This window comes from Odontesthes bonariensis, chromosome 22, assembly GCF_027942865.1.
Source record: "Odontesthes bonariensis isolate fOdoBon6 chromosome 22, fOdoBon6.hap1, whole genome shotgun sequence".
Classification (NCBI taxonomy): Eukaryota; Metazoa; Chordata; class Actinopteri; order Atheriniformes; family Atherinopsidae; genus Odontesthes; species Odontesthes bonariensis.
Genome location: NC_134527.1, coordinates 5954620 through 5980375, shown reverse-complemented (window position 1 = coordinate 5980375; position 25756 = coordinate 5954620). Strand labels below are relative to the sequence as shown.

At 41.2% G+C, this 25756-nt stretch overlaps 1 protein-coding gene across 2 annotated transcripts in view; it reads left to right on the top strand.

The window, feature by feature from the left end:
* Positions 1 to 25756, top strand: part of stxbp1a (syntaxin binding protein 1a) — a 38010-nt gene that overhangs the window by 9146 nt on the left and 3108 nt on the right. Inside the window, exons 2-19 of one of the 2 annotated variants that reach the window (XM_075456451.1) lie at positions 6945 to 6994; positions 7622 to 7703; positions 7789 to 7865; positions 8214 to 8292; positions 8710 to 8813; positions 10294 to 10442; positions 12906 to 12990; positions 13134 to 13264; positions 13357 to 13464; positions 13567 to 13627; positions 14131 to 14196; positions 14283 to 14363; positions 14451 to 14589; positions 15895 to 16004; positions 16302 to 16403; positions 16779 to 16864; positions 17830 to 17984; positions 20268 to 20423. In XM_075456451.1, coding sequence (XP_075312566.1) covers positions 6945 to 6994; positions 7622 to 7703; positions 7789 to 7865; positions 8214 to 8292; positions 8710 to 8813; positions 10294 to 10442; positions 12906 to 12990; positions 13134 to 13264; positions 13357 to 13464; positions 13567 to 13627; positions 14131 to 14196; positions 14283 to 14363; positions 14451 to 14589; positions 15895 to 16004; positions 16302 to 16403; positions 16779 to 16864; positions 17830 to 17984; positions 20268 to 20377 — 1775 coding nt within the window. In that variant the 3' untranslated portion in view covers positions 20378 to 20423. The remainder of the gene's footprint in view (positions 1 to 6944; positions 6995 to 7621; positions 7704 to 7788; positions 7866 to 8213; positions 8293 to 8709; positions 8814 to 10293; positions 10443 to 12905; positions 12991 to 13133; positions 13265 to 13356; positions 13465 to 13566; positions 13628 to 14130; positions 14197 to 14282; positions 14364 to 14450; positions 14590 to 15894; positions 16005 to 16301; positions 16404 to 16778; positions 16865 to 17829; positions 17985 to 20267; positions 20424 to 25756) is intronic. The other variant, XM_075456452.1, reaches the window with a different exon arrangement.

Genomic DNA, 25756 nt, shown 5'->3' with positions numbered 1-25756 from the left:
TGTGTCGCAGTTAACGCAGACTCTACGCAGACTCTACGCAGACACTACGCAGACACTCTGGTGCACCTCCTCAAAATTGTAACTCACCGCAGACAGTGCCGCAGACATCGCCGCAGGGAGGAGAGAAAGGAGGCCTCTGATTGGTCAACTCTACATCCGCTCTACACTATGCGTATTTCCGGTTTGCTAACCGGCTGACGCTAACCGTGCTAACCGTGACGATTCTTTCGCCTCTCTGCCAGCTCCAGTAGTAGCAATATTTCTTCTATTTCTAGATCGATCAGCTGCATCTCAATCAAAGTGCGCATTCGTCCAGTCGCCATTGTTGTTGAATGACCTCCGTAACCGTAACACCCACAATCCTAGCTTGTTCGTGATTGTCCCTCTTGCGTTGTGGCGTGGGATTAACATAGCGCAGACAGCGCTTCAAGGCATAAATCAAAAATAACTGCGTCGTGTCTGCGACAAGCTCACTGCGACACACTGCTGCGAAGTATACACAAGCCTTTACTCTGGTGACTGGGTGAAATTTTCTCTGTTGGAAAAGGCCACAGCTGAATGTTCCCCCAGAGAAGCCTCTTACTGACAGCTCGGTGTTAATTGTACATGACGCCATGAGAATGACACAGTGCTCAGCAGAGATCTGTCCACCGCTTTAGGCTACGGCTACACGAAAACGAAACGAGGTTTTTTTTTAAAACGGGTACGAAAATTCTTGCGACCACACGGAAACGCGCTGCTGTAAAGACTCAGGTCCAGACGAAAACGGATGAAAACGATGAAACGATGCAGTACACACGCCACTGTGTCACGCCACGCTGTGAGACAATAGAGAAGTGTTAAAATTGGCTCACAGCGTCAACGTGTGACTGACGCAAAAACGTTTTAGCTGTAACAATGGAAACGAAACGAGGCCGTTTTCAAACTTTCCCACTCTGGAACCCGTTCTCAAAAACTATCGTTTTGGGGTAGTGGGAACGCCGGCTCCGTGTGGCCGCGACAGCGAAACGATAAGAAAAAGTATCGTTTACAGTGAAAAACGTTTTCGTGTAGCCGCAGCCTTAGTGTTTGTAACAGAAGGATCTGCCTTCAGAGAATCATTGCATTCGGGCTTCTGAGCTCCTGTAGATCAGTTCTCTCACAACCTGTTCTGTGCATTTTTCTGGATAATGGTCCTTTCTAACAGCCTTTTCATATCTTGGCCTCTGACCTTTGACTAAATTTTTACTGGAGGTCATAAAAGCTCCAAACCTATGAGCCCTTTCTCTCTTTTCTTTCAACCAAATCGTGCAGGTTGGGTCTAGGATATTATGCAACTCGAGGCAGGTCTGACTAGGTTAATTTTCATTACTTTCTTCTTTTTTTGTGTCAGAAATGTCAGAAATTGATGTATACATTCCCAGATACTTCTTATTTAAAATTCACATCATATTATTTACCTCCACCATTTCCATTGTAGTATTGTTGTGACACCTTATCATGTGTTATACATATAGTTCTGTTCAATAATTATGACAGCAATCTGGCCAGATGGTTTCTTCTTTTGTTCTTCACAGTCAATCGAGGGACTTCAAGTGAATTTCCAAGTATTTTGTGTCATTTGTTTGTTAAAGTTTTGGCTTTGAAGCTCTGTGTTTGCTCTGCTGACATGTCTGCCTGTCCCTTTAAGATCAAGAGTGTCAGATTCTCTTTGGAGTGATGCTGCTGCAAAGCTGAGATCCAGAGAAAAAAATGGGTCATGGACTCATAGGTGAAAGTCCCTGAAGGGGGGAGAACCACGAGGCAATGGGAGAAACTGCCAGCTCTTTACTGCTGCGTAGTGTGTAGAGTCAAAGCTGGGTGCAGAGGATAATATTAACCTTATGAGTGATCTCATACAGTAGAACATCAGTGCTTATGGTGTGGTTAAATGTTGGGTAAAAGGCTAACAGAGTTTGGTTAGTGTGCTAAATATTTCTTTAATCTGATATGCTACATTTTGAAATGAATTAGCATAATTCATGATCACGGCACTTACTTTGAGAATCTCTGTGATCTCAGCATTTATCCTCCTCTGAGAAGCAGCCAAAATGGAAGCTGTGTCGGGCATTTCAGCTGCACGTTACACAGTTAGAATAGGAAGTTTTAAGGTATCAGAATCTGAATTAAAACCTTCACCTAGACTTCAAGCCTTAACTTTCATCTTTGTTCTACCATGAGGATGTTGTATCCTGTTAAGCTGGACGTGAAAGAGTTTATAAAGGTTACTGAAGAGTGTATATATGTATATATATATAGATACATATTTATGTGTGTGTGCCTCTGTGCCCGTTTGGTTTACACAGCTGTTGCGCTGTGTTTGTTCAGGTCCCTTCCCTTCTTTCCGACTGATGCCTTCTTGTATTGTTGTTGCTCTATCAGAAGGTCAGAGAGGAAAAATCCACAGAGTCGTTTCCTCCTGATGTAGTTTAGGTTTTCATGCATCGTGCATGAGAGCGTGCGTTGGCAACTTTACTTTCTAACCATTTAGTTTTTCATTTGTTACGCTGGAGATCGGCACAGATGAAAGGGAAGAGTATGGAAATCTAGTGGTTCGAACAGTGACACTGTGGGGGATTTCAAACACTGTCTGACTATAATACTACTATGTGCCTATGGGTTCAGTCAGAGAGCAGTTCAGCAGGGAGCAGTTGCCGTGGCAACTTCATAATAAAATCCTGACCGTAAGCACAAATATAACAAATGTTGTTAACAGTTTTATTAAAATCTAAAATCCACCGGATGATCAACTGTGCCACACTGGGTGAAGATTAGGAAATAAAAGTTTTAAACTGTAACAATTCTTTTGAACCTCTCAATAAAATGAAAATGAATTATATTGACATAACAAGATGTCCCCGCCCGTGCACCTGCAGTTTAAACACTCTGAGGAGTTATTTGCTCAAGGAAAACAGGTCCTGCTGCAGATGCTTTTTGTGACTGCTCCCCGAGTCCCTGTAAGTTTGGTTTAAGTGTCGCTGAGAACAGCCTCGTTTCATGCTTGGTCAACTGTCAATGGACGAAAAATGATTTTGAAAATCCAAATGTCAACATCTGTTGGTTTGAAGATCGCTGGTGTCAAAATGTTTAAATGAAAGAAGAACCTGGCCGGTTCATGGCTGGCTGGTATTGTTGAGATGTGGAATTTGGGCATGTGGTTCAGCTGTTCAGATGAATAGAACTTTTAGTTTTCATGTTCTCCCGGCTCGTGCAGGGTTTTTTTCCAGGTACTTCCACCAACAGTCTACATGTTAGGTGAAGTGGTGAGTGTGCATAGTTGCTCTTCTTTGCCTTTATGTTTTCCCTGTGATGGACTGGTGACCTGACCCAGCCTCACCCAGTAGCAGCTGGGATGATGCAGGTATGGAAAGGATGGATGGATGGAATTATGCGACTGTTTTATCTCTTTTTCTTTTATTAAAGTTTTCCCAATGTATCCTGTGCAAAACTACGGGAATCGCCATAAACAATTAGAGAACAAACGATCAGGGAATTTAAATGAAGATACCTGTGTGGGTGGCATGTGGTAGTGTGTGATTATGAGTAATTGAAAGTGGGTTTGTGTCAAAATGATGACTTTTAGAACAGTGTCTGTCTCTTTGTCCGTTGTCTGTCTGTCTGTGTGGGAGCTGAACAGGTCGTGTGGAGCAGCCATCTGCTCCAAGTCCCCTCAGCTCTGCACTACTTTGCAGTTTGTCAATACAATGTAGCTCCAGAATAGTTTGTTTTTTGCTAAAATGTAAAGCAGTGTTGTCAGCGGGAAAATAATTGTATGAAACTGCCCTTTAAACACAACAGATAAAGCATTTTTCAGTTGATATAATAGGGAAGTGTTTCCTTAAACATAAAGAAACACCTAAACTTCAGATTTCTGCTGAAATATCAGTTCAGTGGAGAGAGAGCTCCTTTTATCAGAGAGGCACAGAAGCAGAGGAAACACATGAGCGGCAGCAGAGGAAAAGGGAAAACGAGTGGCGGATATCCTCACCCCTGCTTTGTTTCCCGGAGTGCATCCTCCAATGTGAGGGTGAAACACAAGTAGATGTTTTTTAGAAATGAAAGCGAACATGCTTTAATGTTCTCTGAGCATTAATCAGCAGCTCCATACTGACAACACCGGCTGTCTGACTAAAAACAGATGCTCTCGTTTGTCAGCTTTAGTTTTTGCTGCTGTGGTTTGTATTGGTTTTCCTCTTTTGCCGACACAGCAGCTAACACACCAGGACAAAAGGGATGCTGGAAATAGACTGAAGCTCAGTTGGGGAATCTCTCTCTGTCGCTTAGTGAGAATGATATTCCTACTATTCCAAGATCCTCTGTCCCACAGGAGGTCAGACGCAGTTCATCCGATTCACACGAGGCACACGCTGGGGTCTGTCTGTGTTTCTGGATTCGGTCAAATTTCAGTCACTCACAGAACACACAGTTGGCAGCTTTTAAAGGATAACATGCATTTGATCTGTACTCACACAAAGAGCCAAGCGATAGCTCTGTGAAAAATGTGACATTCAGTGTTTTGGAAGCATCTTCCCAGCATTCCTGGTCTTTACTCGATGTGTGTAATCTTTTCTGTACGAACCTTTTGTAATCTATGGTAATCCATCAGTATCTGTGTGGACTCTGGTTGTAGCCAGGGCCAAGGAGCTTAGCAGTTTATATATTCCCACTGATCCAGCACAATTTTCAGCTTTGGTTCACCCTAAATGGATTTATTTTAATACAGATGGCAGATGGTGGGCTCACTCATCAGGCCAATATCGGCGCTGTGGCAGAAACATGGCCATCGTGTCATAAGCTCACAGCATTGGATTTTTGCTCCCTTGTGGATAAGAAATAAAGAATTTCACCCCTTGTACTTATATATATATATATATATATATATATATATATATATATATATATATATATATATATATATATATATATATATATATATATATATATATATATATATATATATATATATATATATATATATATATATATATATATATACTCATTAAGTGGATTTCTGTATTGCATTGGTTTATATCTGTGTTCAGTAATCTTGTTGCAGGCCCGACTTGTGTTTGTCCTCCAATGTAGGATTTGTACATTTGAATGTTCAGATCTCAACCAGTAGGCTTAACCAGTTCAGGTTTCACTGAGTTGAATTCAACTTGTGTTAACTGATAGAACTTTACACTTCTGGTAGACGTAAATGCCCATTTTTCATACAGATTATTGTGATTAATGAGTAAATTGTCTTTCTTTCTTGATTTCCTGCCACTTGTCACTCGTTACAGATCTAAGTCTTGGTGGTGTTTCACACTGTTTTTTATCGATTTCATCATATCTTTTGATACATCCCAAGTTCCAAGCAAGTTGTGAATTAAAACCGAGCACGATGATGTGCAAATCTCAAAAAACGATATTTTGTTCACAATCAAACGGAGAAACGTGTCAAATTCTGAGAGTGGGGCATTTTACTATTTCATTAAAAATATGAGCTAATTTCACAATTAAGGCCACAGTGTGTCCAAAAAAGTTGGGACAGAGACATGTTTACCACATGCGTACAGAGATGTCTCCAGATTCTCAGGACTGTAGATGGTGGAATATTAACTATCTTCACAATTTTATGAAGAGGAACTTTATTCTGAAAACACTCCACAATTTGTAGGAACATATTTTTTTTGCAGATTAGCTACTGAAACCGCTGCTCATCTCTCTGAGAGCCTCTGCCTCTCTAAGGTGCTCTTTTTATACCCAACCATGTTATTGAGCTATTCCAAATGTACACAACTAGTTTTCATAGATTTTTACATACATTTCCAGCTTTTTGCTGCTGCTGTTCCACTTTTTTTGAGATGCCTTGTTGCCATCAAATTCAAGCTGAGCAATTGTTTTTTCTTTTATAAATGAAATGGTGAGCAGTGAGTGTTGTGAGTAAAAAGTAAAAATATTTTGAGTTTATAAGATTTTTAAGCTATTGCATTCTTTTTTTACTTACCCAGCATCTTAAATTTTTGGGATTTTCACTTTTTTGTTATTAAAGAATTTATATTATTTTCCTTATGTCATGCATTTTCCATTCTGAAAACATGGTCAGGACCAGAAGGGGACTATAGGAGGGTTCATCTGTCCATGCTCCACAGGTTGCATAACGCTGATCAAACTAAACAAATGGCATTAACAGTCTAAAACTTTATAAAAAACGTTGAACCTGTGACTAGGGCTGGGTATCACCGCCAAGTTCCTGGATCGATTCGATTTCGATTCTTAGGGCTTTAAATCGATTAATTTCGATTCGATCCGAATCGGTTCCATCTGCTTCTCTTGGCGCCAGGATTTAACATCAAAATGTTGCATTTTGACATCAATATTTCAAAGGGCTGTGGCTTGACAGTGTTAACAGATTGTTACATTATATTAGTAACACCTGAAGCCACCCAGTGGAAAGAAGTATTAGCAAGATTTTACACTATATTCAACGTGACAGCCTACTTAATTAAATACATTTGTAGGAGCCATTTTAGTCTCACCTATAGGTAGGTTTTAGTGTAGTTTTAGATTTAGCCACTTGGGGGAGCACTTCTTTTATGGTAGCTAACTTAGTTCTAGGTATAATTACAGGTGCCCAGAATTAGTGGGTTGATGACTGCTTGGACTGGGGAACACATGGTTCTTACCGTAGCCGTGTGGATTGGAACCAGTAACTTCATGAAAAAAATCATTCATGAAAAGAAAAAGAAAAAAAAAAAAAAAAATCGATCTCATGCCCTACAAATCGATTATGCAAATTTTAAATGAAATCGATCCAAAATCGATTTAATCGATTTTTTTTACCCAGCCCTACCTGTGACACACACAGTCTATTCTCTGTTAATCCAATTACAACCAGCCCCTCAAATGTGTGACAAAGTTGTTGTTTTGTTTTCTTGCAGAGATTATGAATGATGTAATCAAGAAGGTCAAGAAGAAGGGAGAATGGAAGGTGAGAAGCTCATATTTTTTACAAAGTCTACATCTTATAGAAAGTGAAGACCAATGTGTTTAAAAAAAAAAAACACTGGCTGAGGATTTTTGCTTTGAATCTGGAGAGCTTCAGCTCTAGTTTCAGAAAGGTGAGGTCAGACAGCCTGAATGTTCTACGTTGAACATTGGAGAAGTTCAATGTCAAATTCAAATGTCAAATTCAAAGTCTGATTTTGATGCTGTAAAAATTCAATATTAGAAATTCGTATTCAAACTCTGATGGCACAGAAAAACTTCCATAGCCACCTAACAGCCAGGCCAACCAGCTTAGCGGCCACAGCTGGTAGTGGTCGTAGCTGCTAGGTGGCTGCTAGCATTTGCTGCTAAGATGGCTAACCTAGCAGTTCATAGTTATTGCTCTGGCCAGTTATAGCGTTAAACGCAATATAATGTGGTTATATTACCTTTCTGACACTTCCACTGACATGTTTGAACTTTTAGCTGAATTACCCAACACTTGGACTTGCATTAGCATAATGCATAAAGCAAACCTGGAGTCAAAATGAATAAGCTTCTTAAGAACAGGAAGATGTAATGTGAGTGATGAAGAGTATTTACATACTTACTGTCTTCCCCTCACTGCCAGGCTCTGATTGTGGACCAGCTGAGTATGAGGATGTTGTCGTCCTGCTGCAAGATGACGGACATCATGACAGAGGGCATCACCAGTAAGAGCTCATGACCTCTAAAGCTTCTCGGAGCTGTTTGTGTGCATGTAGGTAACTGTACGCACGTCTGTCTCTGTCACTTTAGTCGTGGAGGACATCCACAAACGACGAGAGCCCCTCCCCAGCCTGGAGGCCATTTACCTGATCACGCCCACAGAGAAGGTGAGCAGATCTCCGTTTTTAGATGACAGAATGAAGACAGCAGCCCATGGCTGTTAAATCATCCCTCTCTCACTCGCAAACTAATCATCATTAAACTTTAAGATATACGATAAGATCAGATAAGAATTTACAATTAAATGAATACCGTGTGCTGCTGTGACAACATGTCAGTGTTTGATTTTGTATTTGGTCATTTATTGCTTTGTTTTAACTATCACACACTAGATTTCATAACCCAAAATCATGTCCAGAAGATTCACTTCTAGTGTATTATCTGTAATACTACATATTTAACACTTGAACTTGAACAACTTTAGCTAAATGGAACTATCTGACTCCTTTCTTCAGTCTGTTCACACCCTCATCGGGGACTTCAAAGACCCTCACTCAGCTAAATACAAGGCATCCCATGTTTTCTTCACTGACTGTGAGTAACACATGATTTCTCTTTATGATTAATGTTTTTATAAAATACTGCCATAGCAACCTTCCACTAAATATATCTTGGCTCTATTATACGTCAGCATATTCTGAGTTTAAGTAGAGATTGTATGAATGAACGAATCGATCAATGATTTGCTGCTGCATCACCAGAATATGATGATCTAGTTTGATAGATTTGTTCATGAATATCTGAGGAATGTACAGTAATTCATTCTCACCTAACAAAATCAGTGACGTTTCTCATACTCATAAGTCCAATTTGAGCCAATAAATTGGCATCCATCTGTGTATAAAATTCTATACGATTCATTATAATTTTGCCTTTTTCTTTCTTTTTCAATTCTGATTGGTGCAAACAATTAGCCAGAATAAATGTACTTGTTATTTCTGTCCCTCGTAGCCTGTCCTGATCCTCTCTTCAATGAGCTGGTTAAGAGCCGCGCTTCCAAAACCACCAAGACTCTGACGGAGATCAATATCGCCTTCTTGCCCTACGAGTCTCAGGTGAACGTCCAGCCACACTGAATGCTCTTGTGCTCTTTTCTGAATTGAACACGGGAACAAAATTATTCATACAGGGGAGAAAAAAAAATGTAAATCAACCCTCTTAGATGATTTGTTCATGGGCACCTACAGCTCCAAAATGTTTTTTAATTTCCCAAGACTGTTTACCTCCTGTGAGTGATGATGATTGACTGTAGATGCTGGCTTTTCTGTGCCAAAAGAAAAGGTTTATTTGCTACCACTTATTGTTGTTTTGGCCAAAGTAAAATGAAAAGGTTGAAGCCTTGTGCAGATCTGAGGAACAGGATCGGTTTTTACCTTCCCCGACATAATTTACCTCTCTTTAGTCTTTAAAGCAGGCCTTGAATGAATGAAACTCTGACTCTGTTGATAGTTTGTGAGGGGAAAACGAGAGAGGCAGCAAAAAGATCCGTAGATGAAAAGCTTGAGCGACAGCAGCCGAAGATCAATTGAAGCGGGTGGGGGTGAAAGCGATGCTGCACGGGACACGGACAGGAATAGTAACAGTGAGGGTACTGGCTGTTTGATTCAGGGAAGGATAAAGAATGACGGAGATAAGAGAGAAACACAAACACACACTGCTGCTGACTCACCAGCCACTCTGTTTACTGCCAGACTGTTCCAGAAAGACTCACATTTGTCACATTGTATTCTCTCCCTCCCTGCTTCCCCGCCCTTGCTGCATGTCCAAAATGCTGCCTCGACTGTGCATTTTCTCCCTGCCTCGCACTCTGTCCTCTACATTTTTTACCAACATCTCCATCTTTGTTTCTACATGTTGCCTGCACTCTTTCTTTATTTTCTTTTACCTTCCTCCAATGATCCCAACCCCCCCCTTCCATCTCAGAGAGCTCTCCTTCTATACATCCTTTATCCTCTCACTATCTGAAGATGCTGCGTGGCCCACAATGCTTTGCTCCCTTCCTGTCAGCTATGATTAATTCAGACTGGGTGGTTTTCTGCTCCAGGCTAAATGCTGCCTCATTGCTCCGCCCCCAACTGGATTGCTCTCGCCCCATTGGATGGGCCAGGATCCACACCGCAGGCTGTAGCCAATGGTTGCCGGGTCAACACAGGAACCCTTCTGCAGTACAGAAGTAACAGTGAGGTTACTGGTCATGTGACTCTGGACAGACAGAGTGGTACAGTGATGCAGGAGGGAAGAGAACAGAGGATGAAAGGACAGGTGATGCGGAAAGAAGAGGGAAAACAAGAGGAATAAGGAAACAAAGGAGGTTATGAGATAGAAAAGATGAGGAAAAGAGGTGAAAAGGAAGTAAGGAAACAGAATGACTGTGAAAGAAAGGGGAGAAAAGATGAGGACACAAGAAAAAACTCTTCCAGGCTTCATATGTAAGAAAAAGAAAGTGAATAAAAAAAGCAAATAAAACAATAAAAAAAACAAAAAACTGTTGGGCTGCAGCACATTTGACATTTTTTTATGCGTTTGTGTGTGCAGGTGTACTCTCTGGACAACCCAGACGCCTTCCACAGCTTCTACAGCCCTCATAAGACCCAGCTGAAGAACCCGGTGATGGAGAGGCTGGCCGAGCAGCTGGCCACACTCTGCGCCACCCTGAAGGAGTACCCTGCTGTCAGATACCGAGGGTGAGGCTTTTTGAAGGGCAGGGGCGGAAAGAAGAAATGGGCACATATAGTCCGTCCTCACCACTGTAGAGGGCACTTTAGACACGTTTTATATGTGATACAAATGGCCCATTAAATAGCCTTAAAACAGACTAACTGGACAGTTTGCTGTTAGGATTAGCCTCTGTATGGATTTCAACGTTGGATGGTGAAGAACATGCAGCGACATGGATGTATGAAGGAAATAAATCCGTAGGGGGTTTTCAATTCAACATTTTCAATGAAGTAGATGCCATTTCCTATATTGTAGTGCATTTTAACACCATATTAGCACCAGATAATTTGGTTCTGTGAGATATAGTTCTGGCTCAATCTAGACCAGCCAAGGGCCCAACATAAAAGTCATTGCAACAGTAATGTGTCTTAGTGTTTCTTGGTCCTAAAAGTCTTCTGGAGTTTAATGTATTTTCTTCACCCAAGAGGGCTCCGTGAAAAAAAAAAAAAACATGCAATAGGCATCTCTACCGAATAATAGAACTTAGAAGAGGGCATTGGAGTGTTTTTTCCACCCAAGAGGGCAATTTAGTGTATTTTGCCAACCAGGAGGGCACTTTAGCACCCATTTTTGCCAACCCAATAGGACATTTTAGCGAGTTTTGGTTCCCAAGAGGGCACTTTAGCATGTGTTTTGGCTCCTAAGAGGGCAGTTTAGCACGCTTTTTGGCTCCCGAGAGGGCACTTGAGTGCAGTTTAGCACACGTTTTGGCTCCCAAAATGGCAGTTTAGCACGCTTTTTGGCTCCCGAGAGGGCACTTGAGGGCAGTTTAGCACACGTTTTGGCTCCCAAGAGGGCAGTTTAGCACGCTTTTTGGCTCCCGAGAGGGCACTTGAGGGCAGTTTAGCACACGTTTTGGCTCCCAAGAGGGCAGTTTAGCACGCTTTTTGGCTCCCGAGAGGGCACTGGAGGGCAGCTTAGCACACGTTTTGGCTCACAAGGGGGCACTTTAGCATGCATTTTTTAAAAATTGGGCCACAAGGGGGGGTGAGCGCCCCCCACGAATTGAATTCAGTTCATAGCAATGGAAAAGTACAGTACGTTGTGCTGTCTAATATTATTTTCTAATGGAAGCTTATACGTTAATCCATCTATTCGTTTTCAATACCCACTTAATCCAATTCAGGGGCGCTGAGCAGGGCTGGAACCTGTCACAGCTGCCATCGGGCAGAAGGCGTGGTGCACCTCTGACAGGTCACCAGTCCCCCACAGGGCCAACACAGAGACAAATGAGGCAAACAACCATGCACACTCGCACTCAATGGAAGCATATATACGTATAAAGTGAAAATTATTGGTCAAAGCATAGAACCCTGCGGAGCTCCATGGCTAGACAGATGACATTTATATCTAGAAGCCAGATAGCATCAGTCAGGTCATTATGCAATCAACATGTCTTAAAGGCATAAAGTCTTGACTTGGACTGCTTCATTGAATTCTTTATCAACAGCCTGTCTCAAAACTCTCTGAAAAGCCTCCAGCTGACCCAAAATGCTGCATTTTCTGCTGAGTTCAGATGATCATTAGCAGGAGAGATTACTGTTTTTCTCCAGTTTCAGCTTCTCTTCAGTGGCTCCCTGTAAAATTCAGAATAGAGTTTAATATTCTTCTCCTTAAATGTGTCATCATCTTAAAGACCTCCCACTTCCACCTTTTCCCAACAGAGCACTTCACTCTCAGGCTGCAGGTTTACTTTTGGTTCCTTGAGTTTCGAAGTGTAGGATGGAAGGCAGAGCTTTCTGTCGTCAGGTCTTGTCGATCCAGCCGTCAGGATGGATTTGAGAGGCAGACGTGCTCATTACCTTTTAAGATTGTACTTAAAACTTTCCTTTCTGATTAAGCTGGTAGTTGTGGCTGAGTTGGTTGACCCTGAGCCATGACTCTAGTTATGCTGTGATAGGCCTGGACTGCTGGGGGACCTCCCATGATGCATTGAGCACTTGTCCTCACTCTGCTCTCTTTAATCTCCCCGTACGTCTCTGTGGTTATTGCTGTCATGACTACAGCTAGGCTCCTTTTATGAATTGGCACAAAAAATACAGTTTACACTGGTTTGCACTGGCTCATAATGAATTTGACTGAAATAGATTTTAACTGGACTTATATTCAGTGTGTTTGCTTTCTTTGTAAAATGCCCTGAGTGCACTTAAATTGTGAATTGCTGCTAAATAAGTAAATTGAATTGAGTTTAATTCAGTTTTTTGGAAATGTAGTCAGTCCTGCAGATGGTTTTCTTGCTATCAGCTGTTAAACAGTCAGATTAACTAGTGGTTTTATGTTGCTGTTATTCCAAAAGACCAGTAACTTTGGTATTTTGGTGGGATGTGTGACTGTAGGTCAAAATCTTCCTTCTGATTCCCTTTGCTTGTTTGAATTTCTTGCCTTTATGCGATTACTTGCCTTTATGTTTGGCCATGTCTGTCTGCCAGGGAGTACAAGGACAATGCCACCCTGGCCCAGCTGCTTCAGGACAAACTGGATGCCTACAAGGCTGATGATCCCACCATGGGAGAGGTAAGTTCCATGCCTTTGAGTGAGGGTTTATTGCCTCTTTCAAATTATGTAGAGATGTATCTTTAAAATCATTTTTTCATCAGCATTTTGAAATGAAATGATACCGTTTATGGTGTTGCTTCATTGTGTCTCTCTCGCTGCAGGGTCCAGATAAGGCTCGCTCACAGCTGATCATCTTGGACAGGGCCTTTGACCCTGTGTCCCCTGTTCTGCATGAGCTCACCTTCCAGGCCATGGGCTACGACCTGCTGCCCATCGAGAACGATGTCTACACGTATGAGCAACACTAAACAGAAAAATCCATGTGTCGGGAGTAATTATTTCATCTGAATGACTCTGTCCTACTAAAGTGTTTTCCTTCCTCAGGTATGAGACCAGCGGCATGGGGGACTCTCGTCCAAAAGAGGTTCTTCTGCACGAAGACGATGACCTGTGGGTCAGCCTGAGACACAAACACATAGCTGAAGTGTCCCAGTGAGTACTTTTCTCTTTGTTTGTATACATACTCACTCAATTTTATTTCCTACCCAATCAATGGTGACAACATTGTTGTTTTTCTTTGCATTTTGTCATCAGGGAAGTGACACGCCAGCTGAAGGATTTCTCTGCCAGCAAGAGGATGAACACTGGAGAGAAGGTACAGTTTAAACAAGTGATTTTGTGGTATGTCACGGCAAAAGAACTGCACTCCAAGTATGATTGTAAGGGATGGAGACAGTCTGTAACCTTAACCGTGGTGCTAAAAATGGTGCTAAAAAAATTGGAAACCCACGGTAATTCCTCAAAATGTAGCCCAGTTCCATGGGAATACTGGGGATTTTATGGACTAATGCTGATTTTTCATCATCCAGATAACATACATTTAACAGTTGTCAGTCTTTTTTTTAAATCAACTTATATCAGCATGGTTTTCTTTGTGATCAGAGGTCTTATTTTCAGCTTAAACAGATTATGTAGTCTCTAATTAACATCTCCTTTTTACATATGAAATGATGGACTTGATGTCCCGAAAGGCAGTTTTTGAGCAACCTGCATTAACATAATATCTACATTTATGAAAATTGCAAAAAAAGAGACCGTCCAACTGTGTCACAACTGGAAAAACATCACCATACTCTAACGTTGCCTTTGTTTCAACAGACCACAATGAGGGATCTGTCCCAGATGCTGAAGAAGATGCCTCAGTACCAGAAGGAGCTCAGCAAGGTGTGTGCACGTTTGAGTGTGTAAGTGTGTCTCTTCTCTTGTGCATGAATGTGCACGCTGACCTGTGTGTGTTTTGTCTTTTTCAGTACTCCACTCACCTGCAGCTGGCTGAGGACTGCATGAAGCATTACCAGGGAACAGTGGACAAGCTGTGCCGTGTGGAACAGGTGAGAGGGCAGGGGAAATGAAAAAATGATTCTCAGACCAATTTTATTGCCAACCTTTTGAATAAGACCTGAGTTTTTCTGTTGCAGGATTTGGCTATGGGCACAGATGCTGAAGGAGAGAAGATCAAAGATCCCATGAGGGCCATTGTGCCCATTCTGCTGGACGCCAATGTCACCACATATGACAAGATCCGCATCATCCTGCTGTACATCTTCCTCAAGAACGGTAAGGAGGAGCCAGCGAGCTGTCCCTCACTTTGTTAAACTTTTTTAGTATTATTACTGTTTGAACTGTTGAAATACTAGGAATTCAGATTGTTTGTGTAGCTTTACTACATCTGGAACTGCGTGAAACCTGCAAGCACACAATCAGTTATCTGGGTCTCCTTAAGGAAGCTGTTGAAATGAAATGAAGCACCACTGCACAGTGAGAGACTGAACAAATGTAAATGTACTTTATTTATACAGCCCTTTACAGACAATCCTTACGGTGTACCAAAGTGCTTTACAGCAGGTAATAAACAAAGAGAAGAATAAGTAAAAACAATAAAAGAACAGTGAAAGCAACAAAATACAACAAAATCGATTAAGATAAAATAAGATAAGTGTCATCATACTACTGGGTATTAAAAGCAATCCTAAATAAGTAGATTTTTAGCCTAGATATGAAGAGGCCCAGGTCAGAAATAAGACGCAGCTGGACGGGGGGCTTATTCCAGAGCCTGGGGGCAGCTTTGGGAAAAGGCTCGCTCACCCCAGGGTTTGTATTCTGACCTGGGCACTTCCAGCAGAAACTGATCTGTTGACCTCAGAGCTCTACCAAGACTGTTAAAAGCTCAGATAAATATGATGGGGCGAGGCCGTTAAGAGCTTTAAAAACAAACATTAACAGTTTTAAATCAATTCTATAAAGGACAGGAAGCCAACGGAGGGAGTTAAGAACAGGAGTGATGTGCACACGTCTGTTGGTGTTGGTTAAAAGACGGGCAGCAGCGTTCTGCACCAGCTGAAGGCGGCTGAGAGAAGACTGGGAGACGCCCACATAAAGAGCATTGCAATAGTCTGACCTTGAACTTATTAGGGCATGGATGGCTTTCTCAAGGTCATGACGACTTAAAAACATTTTAAGTTTGGCCAGGAGAAGCAACTGGAAAAAACTAGTGCTGACGACATTGTTAATTTGTTTGTCCAGCCTCAGATCAAAGTTCAAAGGTCACTGACTTGTCAAACAAATCAGCTGGTTGGCAAAATTATAAACTGTCTCACAGGATGCAGGTTTAAAAAAAGAAAGAAAAATGAAAAACAAACCTTTGTTATTCGGCTAGACTGAAAAAACTTGATCATTCTGCACAGTTACTGTAAAATAAGGTGTTAAATATGTGATATAAAGTAGATGAAATGCTGTCATATTAAACTGAACAGAGGTGTTTTTAATGAAATTTTTTACCCTCAGACCATAGGATGCTTCATTCCAGAGCAGCTGAACATATTAAATGTAAACACGAGTGTGTGCATGTATGTGGGTTTACAGGCATCACGGAGGAGAACCTGAACAAGCTGATCCAGCATGCTCAGATTCCCCCCGAGGACAGTGAGATCATCACCAACATGGCCCACCTGGGCGTCCCCATCGTCACAGACGTGAGATCCTCTCATCTTATTGTGTCTTTGTCTTTCTTTGCTTACATCTTCTCATCTGAGGAGACTTTTGATGCATTTTTTCTCACCTTGTTCTTACTCCTTTCTCTTTATTCATTTCATGAAAAACAACTTGTGTTGCACCTACACACGAAACATGAATGCACTGCACTGGAGGTCTTCCTGTTTGTCACCCGATTTAACCTCTAACAGTGTCCTGTTTAGCACACGTGTTCATAGATGAAGCTTAATTTCTACGCTGTTCTTTTTCACTCCTCTATCTCCTCCCTCCTTCATCAGTCCACCCTCCGCAGGGGAAAGAAGTTGGACAGGAAGGAGCGTGTGAGCGAGCAGACCTATCAACTGTCCCGCTGGACACCGCTGGTCAAAGACATCATGGAGGTTTGTTGGCTTGGAATTTATTGAACATACTATGCATTCTTTGTTTTTCAGTTTAAAGAAATATTTTCCCCTTTGATCAAAGCTAAACTGGGGTTCCAAAAACATCACCCTGTTTTTTTTGTATCTGCTCCGTTATTTCTTTTGCACTTAAACACACACCCACAACAGCTTTAGTCAAACACGAGTTTTTTCAGCTTTGTTTTCACCAACTATATTTAGCCCCTTATTTGTGCGAGGCTAACTCTCCAGTGGACCTCCACGCACGGTTGCTAAGAGATGTGACACATCCGTGAAGCCCCTCTTCAAGTGTGCTTGTGTCTACGTGTGTGTGTTAGGCAAACAAAGACCTGTTTTGTTGTTTTTTTTCTCATGCAGGATGCTATTGAGGATAAGCTGGACACCAAGCACTACCCCTACATTTCCACCCGCTCCTCTGCCTCCTTCAGCACCACTGCAGTCAGGTACTCGGACACAACATCCCATAGTGGCTTTTTGATTTACAAAGACAGAAATAGTGGCATTGGATCAATAGTAAATTTGGAAAGTAGATCAATTTGAGGATCAATAACGGAGTAAGGAGGGGTTACTGATGACTGGCAATAAATATACACTACAAGGGCTGAGACATAACAAGAGCACAGACACCAAATCTTGTATAGATTTAGAAATATTGTTGACACCAGTGTTTCCAAAATAAAAAAGTCTTTATTGTGTTAGAATCGTGGAAAATAGATCTGATGACAGAATTGATTTTCGATAAGGAGAGGGAAAAACTGATCAAGATGAGCTTTACATTACCCCCAGTCTGTCACAACCAAAACCTGAACGAGCTAAACATAAATGTAATCTTTTAGAGCTTCTAAAAGCACAGTTTGGTGGACGGACACAGTTACAGTGGCACCTGGCTAGTAAATGCAGTTTATAATCCATTAAAAGCTCCTTAAAACACTTCTGGAACACCGACAAGGGCACAACGTGTTAACAGTGTCTCCCCTCCACCCATAATGCATTTTTCTCACACAGGAAAACATTTTGTCTTCACAAAATATAGTTGTAACAGACGGGTTGAAATAATGTAGTCTCAAAATTAGGGATGGTATCGGTACCGATTCATTGAGTGTTCCGATACCACAGAACCAATTCCAGTGTGACGGGAGCTTAATTTTCCTGCAATGTGTTTGTGAAAGTTAAAATGTTAAAACAATAAGTTGCACTAAGAGTAGTTTTATATGACTAAAATGCACAAAGTGCAGTTGCATTTGGGTTGAATATGCCTAAAGAAAATAAAACGTGTTTAATTGTAAGAACTGTAATGGCCTTGATTAATACTCATATCAGTACTAAAAGGTAAGTACTTGTACTCCGTTTAAAAAAAAACGTGGTATCAAAACTATAATGTTGAATCCTGTTTTTGTCTTTCTGGCAGCGCTCGGTACGGACACTGGCACAAGAACAAGACACCCGGAGAGTACCGCACCGGCCCACGTGTCATGGTCTTCATCATCGGTGGCGTGTCTTTCAGTGAGATGCGCTGCGCCTATGAAGTCACACAGGCCAATGGGAAGTGGGAAGCCATCATTGGTGAGTAGTGCAACATCGGGTGCTACAGAGCACAGGCACTGAGGGGGAGAAAGGGACTTGGTGAGCAGGCTGTGGAAATAGTTACTCTGAGATACGCCCACCACATTCTTAAGGACGGAGTGGCTCTGACTCTGAGGGAAGATGTTGTAGAGAAAGTCTCCTTTCCTTTCCGAGAGCCATTATTTTTTAATTAGGTAAAAGGTGCCAGTGTAGGTCTGGCCCTCAGGTGCTCTGAAGCCTCTGAACTAGAACACAGCTAAATAACAAAGATGGTGGGGAGGAGAAAACGAGCTGAGAGGACAGTTGACAGTTCCAACCTGAGGTAGAGTTTAGTCTAGTTTAGTTTGCCGTGATAGATCTTATATACTGATATGAATCAGCCTTTTTCTTCTGTTTTTAACTCGAAGACTGACTTTTTGTCAGTGTATTCTGTGACTTTTAAAGCGCTTGGTACCTAAAATTTAATAGCATAAAAAACTACAGTTTACGTTGCTGCTATTTTGACTCTGAATATTACAAAAGAAAAACATTACAGTTTAGTTTGGGGACAAAATGGCAAAAACAAAAATACTGCAATAGCAGTTAATCGAAAAACAAAGATGAACCAAAAATGCAGAGACTTAACTGGACTTGGCATGGAAAAATATCACAACACAAAGCTACACAATGATGAGCAGATAGCGCCGCTTAGAAAACACATTAATCAATTAATAATAATAGTAAAACAGTCTTAAAACTCAAAATCCAGACATATTTAAGAGCAGGGTATGAAATAGAACAAGAATAGAGAAGAATGATGACAATCAGGCAGAGAACAACATATAGTCTATATGTAGAGCGTGATTAATAACTAATTACAACCAGGTGTGGAGAGCAGGAATAGAACTGTGGTGTGATTAGCTAAACCAACAGGTGTGAAACCAGCAAACAAAAGAAGCAAAACTAAGGCCGTGTCCGAATGATCCACTGGTTCATTACAGTATATATTCAACTGGAAAGGGTTCCCCAATTTCTTAGTACTGTTTGAAAATCCTAAACTTCCTTTTCTTTATTGCATTTCAGTTTGGTGGTTCACCAAAAGTATTGCACAGAAACGGTACACTATTGGTTGACATGGTTGACATCATACGTTGTTTCATAGAGCAGCTAAGGAGCTAATGGAGAATTCTTATGCTAACTAAGTAGTGCTTACTTGCTACTTCACAGTTGAGACATCTTAGGTGTGTTTTTGCTCACCAGGCATTCAGATTCAGATTTTTTTATTGTCATTGCAACGAGTAAAACGATAAGTAGGTTGCGCCTTTCAGTGCAGAGATAAAAATTCCCAACGGGTAAGAAAATCACAATAAAGAGCTGCAAATGTTAGCGTGTTCTAGAGCTAGCTAGCTAGCGAGCCTAACCCTTTCGCCTCAAATGATGATTAATTATTCGTAAATTGAGGATTATTATATCGTAACAGGTACGCACAGATTTGTGTCATGAAATTTCATGTCAGGGTTGTGTACAGAATTGTTCATTACAACATATTCTTAAACCAAAGACGGTAAAGTTGAGCTGTCCACTACCTAAGATTTGATGCAAACCTATTTTGCCCAAGCTAGCGTTTATGTTTATGCAACAAGAAACTATTGTTGTCCAGCACATAACTAAGAAGCATTGGTGTCTTTCCTTTCCCCAGTGAGTTTTCTGTACAGTGACCTAAGAGAAATCCACAAAGAAGAACTACTCTCAAAGCAACACAGGGAGTGTAGCTAATAAAAACTTGGAACGTGGAATCCAAATGACCAAGTTACACTAACTTAACGACGGAACGAACACAAAACAAAACCCATTAACCATTAAACAACCTACCTAGTGAGTCCAATGTGTTATCTTATTCTAGCCCTTTATGTTATGGCCCTCTGTACTGTTTTATCTGTCTTCAAGCTTCGCCATCCAGTCTGTGTTTATAACTGGAAAGTGTTCTGTTAGTTTTTGTTGTGCTCTGCTTCAGCTGTTGTCTTTCAAACGATTGTTGTCTTTAAATTGCAGCGACGCCATGTCTTCTTCTGTGTCTGTGCATTCCAAGTTTTTCTTTTCCTTGTATTTTGTGCGACATGGCGAGTGTGTGTGTCCTGTGCGAACTTGTCAGTGTGCGAGTGTGTCTCTTGTGTGTTTGCTCTGTGTGGCAGGTGGTTTGTTTTTGGACCCTTTTTTTTTTTTTGTTTGTTTTCGGAGAGAGTGGGGGAGGAGCGTGGCATGTGCTGTGAGACGAGTGGTGAAGCCACCTCTGTTCCTCCACAGGTTCCACCCACTTGCTCACCCCCACCAAATTCTTATCGGACCTGCAGCACCCCGACTTCCGAGAGTCCACTAGGGTGTCCTTTGAGGACGCAGACGCCTCAGCCGAGTGAGGCAGAGACAGATTGGGAGGGAGGGAGAGAGAAATCCCAGAAAAAAGTAAAGACAGCCGCACAAAGAAGCCCTTTCTGAACCTTCACAGCACAAGGGCTTCCTCCTAGTTCCTCCCACTTTTTTGAACACTCAGTACTTGTCTTATGTAACTCCACCCTCCTCTTCCTCCCTGTGTCCGTCAGGGATGAAGATCCACACCCTTCCTCACTGCATGGACCACTCCATCAGGCTTCGCTTCCCACATTACTCTCAATTGAAATTGATGGAATGCTTTAAAAAAAACAAAAAAAAACTTGGAATTGTTCACAAAATTTTAAACTGGGACACATTTTGTGAAGATATCTGTAGGACCGAGGGTGAAAAGCCCTGAGATGCACATGCATTTTTGACCTGAGAAGTCTGTGCTGATTGGTGGCCATGTCTGGGGAGGTGGTGATGCCATCCCTGCTGCCTCCTCCCATCATCTCAGCTGGGTGGATTAAATCACAACTTGATGGCCACCCACAGGCCCTTTTTGAGATTGTTCTTACACTTACCAGATTTAATCTATCCCAGCATCTTTTATCAGTTTTTTACCGTCTGATCATTTCTCTAGTTTACCAAGCTAGTTCACCTTGATTTGTCAGCGATTTCTTTTCACAGATCCTTGAGTTAATGTTGGCTTTTCAAAGCGGCATTCTCAGTTTTTCCTTGTGTATTTTCTCTTTCTTTTGACACCCAGTTATTTGACCGGCACATGCTCACATGGCTCATGGCTCGTCTGTAGAGTTGGCTGGATTTGAATGAACGTCTGCACTTTCAGGGTGCCGACACACAGGGCAAATTTAAGGGGAAAGTAGACGAAATAAACCAGAAGAATTCATTTCAGTCGCCCTGAAGTTTGCCCTCTGTCCTCCGGGAGGCCTCTCTGCAGACACAGTCTGACGATGTAGCATCCTTCTACCTGATATGCTTTAGCAACCCAACTAAAAGTGATATGCCACACATTTAAAAAAAAAAAACAACAAAACTTTGTTTTCCCCAAATATCTGTCTTTATCTTATGATGCGACAACATTTGAAACGTGTAATCTTTTCAGAGGAATCTCTGTAGCATAACTTCCCTTTGGATGAACAATTAACTAATTGTCACAACATTAGTTCTTTGGATTAGATGGAATGTTTAACATAAAAAACAGACTAATTAACGATGGCTCAACATTTCCACTTCGTAGCTTTGTTGCAAGTGATAAATCGGGAAAAAAAACTTTTCTTTTACACCTTGGCTGTGTTCGAAACCGCCTACTACATACTTCCCACTGCATACTGATCGATCAGACAGTATGCAGAGCGTTTACGCACAATGCATTTCGCTCCTGCCCGAGCCAAAATCAGTCGGCCTGAAGCTGCTTTCGCTTAAGCTCTAAACTCTGTAAACTTTAGCAACATTTGAAACATTTTCAGGCGAGAAAGTAGTCGTTTAGATCCCCAACGTGTTGAAAATCTGACAAAATACCGGCTATTTACAATTTTGTTCCCACGAATTCGGCGCTACTAAAGCTAGCCGCAGTGAGCAACGCACTTCCGGTTATTTTCACAAAATAAAATACCCGTTGCCTTTTATCATAGGGAAAGCCATTACCATACAATTGGTGCTTTTGTTTTGAAAACAGGAAGTGAACCTACCCTCGTTGTAGCTCGCTTGTAACTGCCGTTTTGACAGGAAATGGCGATCGGCGACGTCACGTTACGTTGCATCTTGGGTAGTTTGAGTATGAGTAGTAACCTCATGATGCATACCCAACATTTCGGAGAATCTAGTGTGCATCCGGGAAAAAAAGGCAGTATGAGTAGTAGGAGTAGTAGGAGAAGTATGCGGTTTCGAACACAGCCCTTGATTTGAAAGCTTAAGGTTAGACGTGCTCAGTGCTTCCTGAACTTACATTCCTGCTAAATTCCACTGAAATATATAAACAGTTTCACAATTCAAGATGATAAATTGGTACCTTTCAAAACACAACTTCCTCAGCAGAGGAAACAATGATAATACATCCGTTTATGAATATCCTCGACTTGTTACTTGTTGTTTTACATACAGAATACAGGATTCCTTGGCATTCATCTCATTGACTAACCTGCTAAAGCAATATCGTTTACAAACTAGTAAGCAACTCTCACCATAAGCAGTATGACTGCTCCCCTGCATACTGCTGCCTTCAGCTCTCCCTCAGCAAAATGACCATCACTTACTAAAACAACTCTTTTTTTTTTTTTTCTTCTTCTTCTTCTTTTTAGTCATCTTTTGATGAATTTGTGGTGTTGGAAACCAAGATCATAGTGTTGTTTCTGGGGCGAAAAAAAAAAAAAGGCCCACGAAGCTGTGTGTTTAACAGCAGAGAAGCAGGCAAGACCAGTCGGTTGACCCACACTAAACCTCCACTCCCAATCCCCCCCGTCACCTCACCATAACAACCTAACTCCAGATGAGTTTGCCTCTTTCTCTTCTGTTTTTATGTCCACCTGATGGATGGGGTTTAGTATAAACGAGGTGCAGAAACTAATCAGACCAAGCTGGAAGAAACACGCAGCTTTGCAACAGAAACAAACCCACTTAGCTCCTGTTAGCTGCTGTCAGTGATGTTGAACAGGTGCGAGGGAGTAAATCAAAGCCTCCGTTTGCCTCCGTTAGTCCATCGGCCAATCTGGTAATGTCACACAAAGTTGGCAAAGTGTTTGCTTTACTCCATGTAGCACCTTTCAAATTTGTACAATGTCTGAAATGTGTCTTCAGCTGTTTCATCCCGGCCTCATTAGGGTTATTGAGTTTAAAACTTTTATTCACACTCGCGTCAAACGATAGAATAAACTCCCTGGTTTGGGATTTCGTGACGTTTAAAGAGGATCTGCGTCTGCCTTTTTAATTTAATTTTTTTTTTTTTAGCAGTTTATCCAGAGTCTGCATGACAGAAATGTTTTTTTTTTATTTAATTTTTCTGTAAAGTCCCTTTGGATCACTTTTATTGTGCATAACAAACTTAACTGAATTTAAATGGATCTGAAACATTGATCTTGGATCTTGGCTGTTTGATAAATGTGGTTTAAAATGGTATAACTCAGCCTTTAATTGCGTCCTTTTAATTTATGTACAGTGAGAGTTGTAACTGCCATTTCCCATTGGGGTTTGGGTCAGTCTATTGGGAAATGCAGCCCTGTTTCCAAACATCTGGGACATTCAATCACTTGCAAATAACCTAAATCCTATATATAACATGGATAACCAACCAAATGTTCAGATCCCTTTTTGAATTTATTGACAGCAACACATTAAAGAATGACCGGGTTTCCATTGCTCGTTTTGATTTGCAGGAAGAAGATTTGAATGACAAAAGGTGAGAACTTTATTAAGGGGAATGGCTTTACTAACAGAGTCTGGCCTTCACAAAGATTAAAATGATGCGACTCGTCAGCTGTTTTCAGTCGGCATACTGTCAACTTGTGATGACTGGACATGATACAATGTCTTCGATATGCCCAGAGCTTAAAGTTATTCTATTGTTTTATTTAAGTTATTTTCAACCATGACCCTTTACCATTTGTGTAAGTAGTAAACTGAAGGTGCTAATGGCTCTCGGGTCAGCAGACTAACCCCTGAACCGCCCCTTCTTTCTCCAGAGCGTTTCACTTTTCACCAAATGCACACGAAATCTGCAGTTTGTATAAAGAAATTCAGATTTGAATTGGTCAGATCACAGGTAAATATTCCAGAGAATGAAGCGGCATTTCTGGAGCTTGTGTTTTTTTTTCTTTGCATGTAAGATATTTAACTTCAGAGGCCAGTAGACTCACATCTGTATTAAATGCAGAGGTGGAAAGAGTACTGAAAAATTGTAATTAAGTAAAAGTATCTTTACTTTGCCTAAATTCTACTCAGAGTAAAAGTAAAATTACCCATCTCAAAATTTACTTGAGTAAAAGTACAAAATTACTTAATTTAAAATGTAATTTGAGTAAAAGTTACTTAATTACTTTCAGTTTCTTAATGCAAAAAAGGATGAGTTATGAATCAAATTCAGTACAAGTTGTTTTAATCTATTTCGAGGTGTATTAAAGTGCACATCCACACTTGCAAAAGATCAACTGGGCTCAGGAACATACTTCCTCACAAGGACAGTCACAACTTGTACCATAATTATGGACAACCCTGAACATCCTCTCCATGAGACTGTTATCGGAAAACAGAGTCTCTTCAGTCAAAGGCTTCTTCAGTTTGGATGCAAAACGGACCGCTACAGGAAATCTTTCCTGCCCACAGCCATCAGCATCTATAATAACTCCTTGATTTAATTGAGTTACATCAACATTTAATTTCCCTCTGGGATAAATAAAGTATTTTTGAATTTAATTGAATTGGATAAAGTGCAAACCATTTTCAGTCCTATTGTCCAATGGACAACACTATGATAAGAATAAAGAAATTTAAACTACAATCAAAGTATTAAAAAAACAAAATGCACACAAAATTAAGTGCCCACAGGATACCACAAATCAAACTAAAATGCCACAGGATCCCACATCTCAAAATAAAACAAAATGCTCACAGGATCCCACTATACAAAATACAGTGCCCACAGGATCCCACAAATCTGCCAATAATCTACAACTTTAGACCGGAAAAGCTCTTGTTCAATTTCAGCAGCAGCTGATTTTCGAAGTTTTTTGCTGTAAGTCTTGCTCTCTTTGCAGTGAAGAGCAACCCGGCTGAACTAAAAAGCCTCTCACAGGCAGCTGATGCTGGAAGGCCTGTGTTTAGTTTCAGAGACAGCTTCTTAATGTTTGGGAAGGAGTTCAGCAGGTCCATGCTCTCCGACACACAGGCAAGGTACCCCTCCAATTCCCCAGAACCCTCTGACCTGCGGGACTTCATTGTGGAATAACAATAAAAAATGTTTATGTTTTGATAAAATGCCGAGATCCAAATATCCAAATACTGACGTCGGAGCCCAGTCCACTGACTCGGTAGCCAACAACGCGCTGGGGCAGCCTTCAAAACAAAGCCCAAACGTAGCCCGTATTACATTACTGTTGATTGGCATTTAACAACATAATACTTTACTGCACTACTACAAAACAGTTAGATTTCGCGCATACCTTTGACGAAGTGGTCACCGCAGACACGAGCATTTGCAGATTCAGCCCCTGTAAACGTAGGTTAGCTATCCACTTTTTACGGTGTTGTTCTGTGAGTTTTTTCCATTTCTCACCTCTATGGGCGATTACCTTAGGTACTCGATAGTAACCCTTTCCCTTCTCTCGGTTAGACCGATTGCAACATCCAAAAACGGCACAAAACTGAGGCATTTTGGGCAAAAAAAGTGGCAGACAAAACACAGTGTTTTCAAT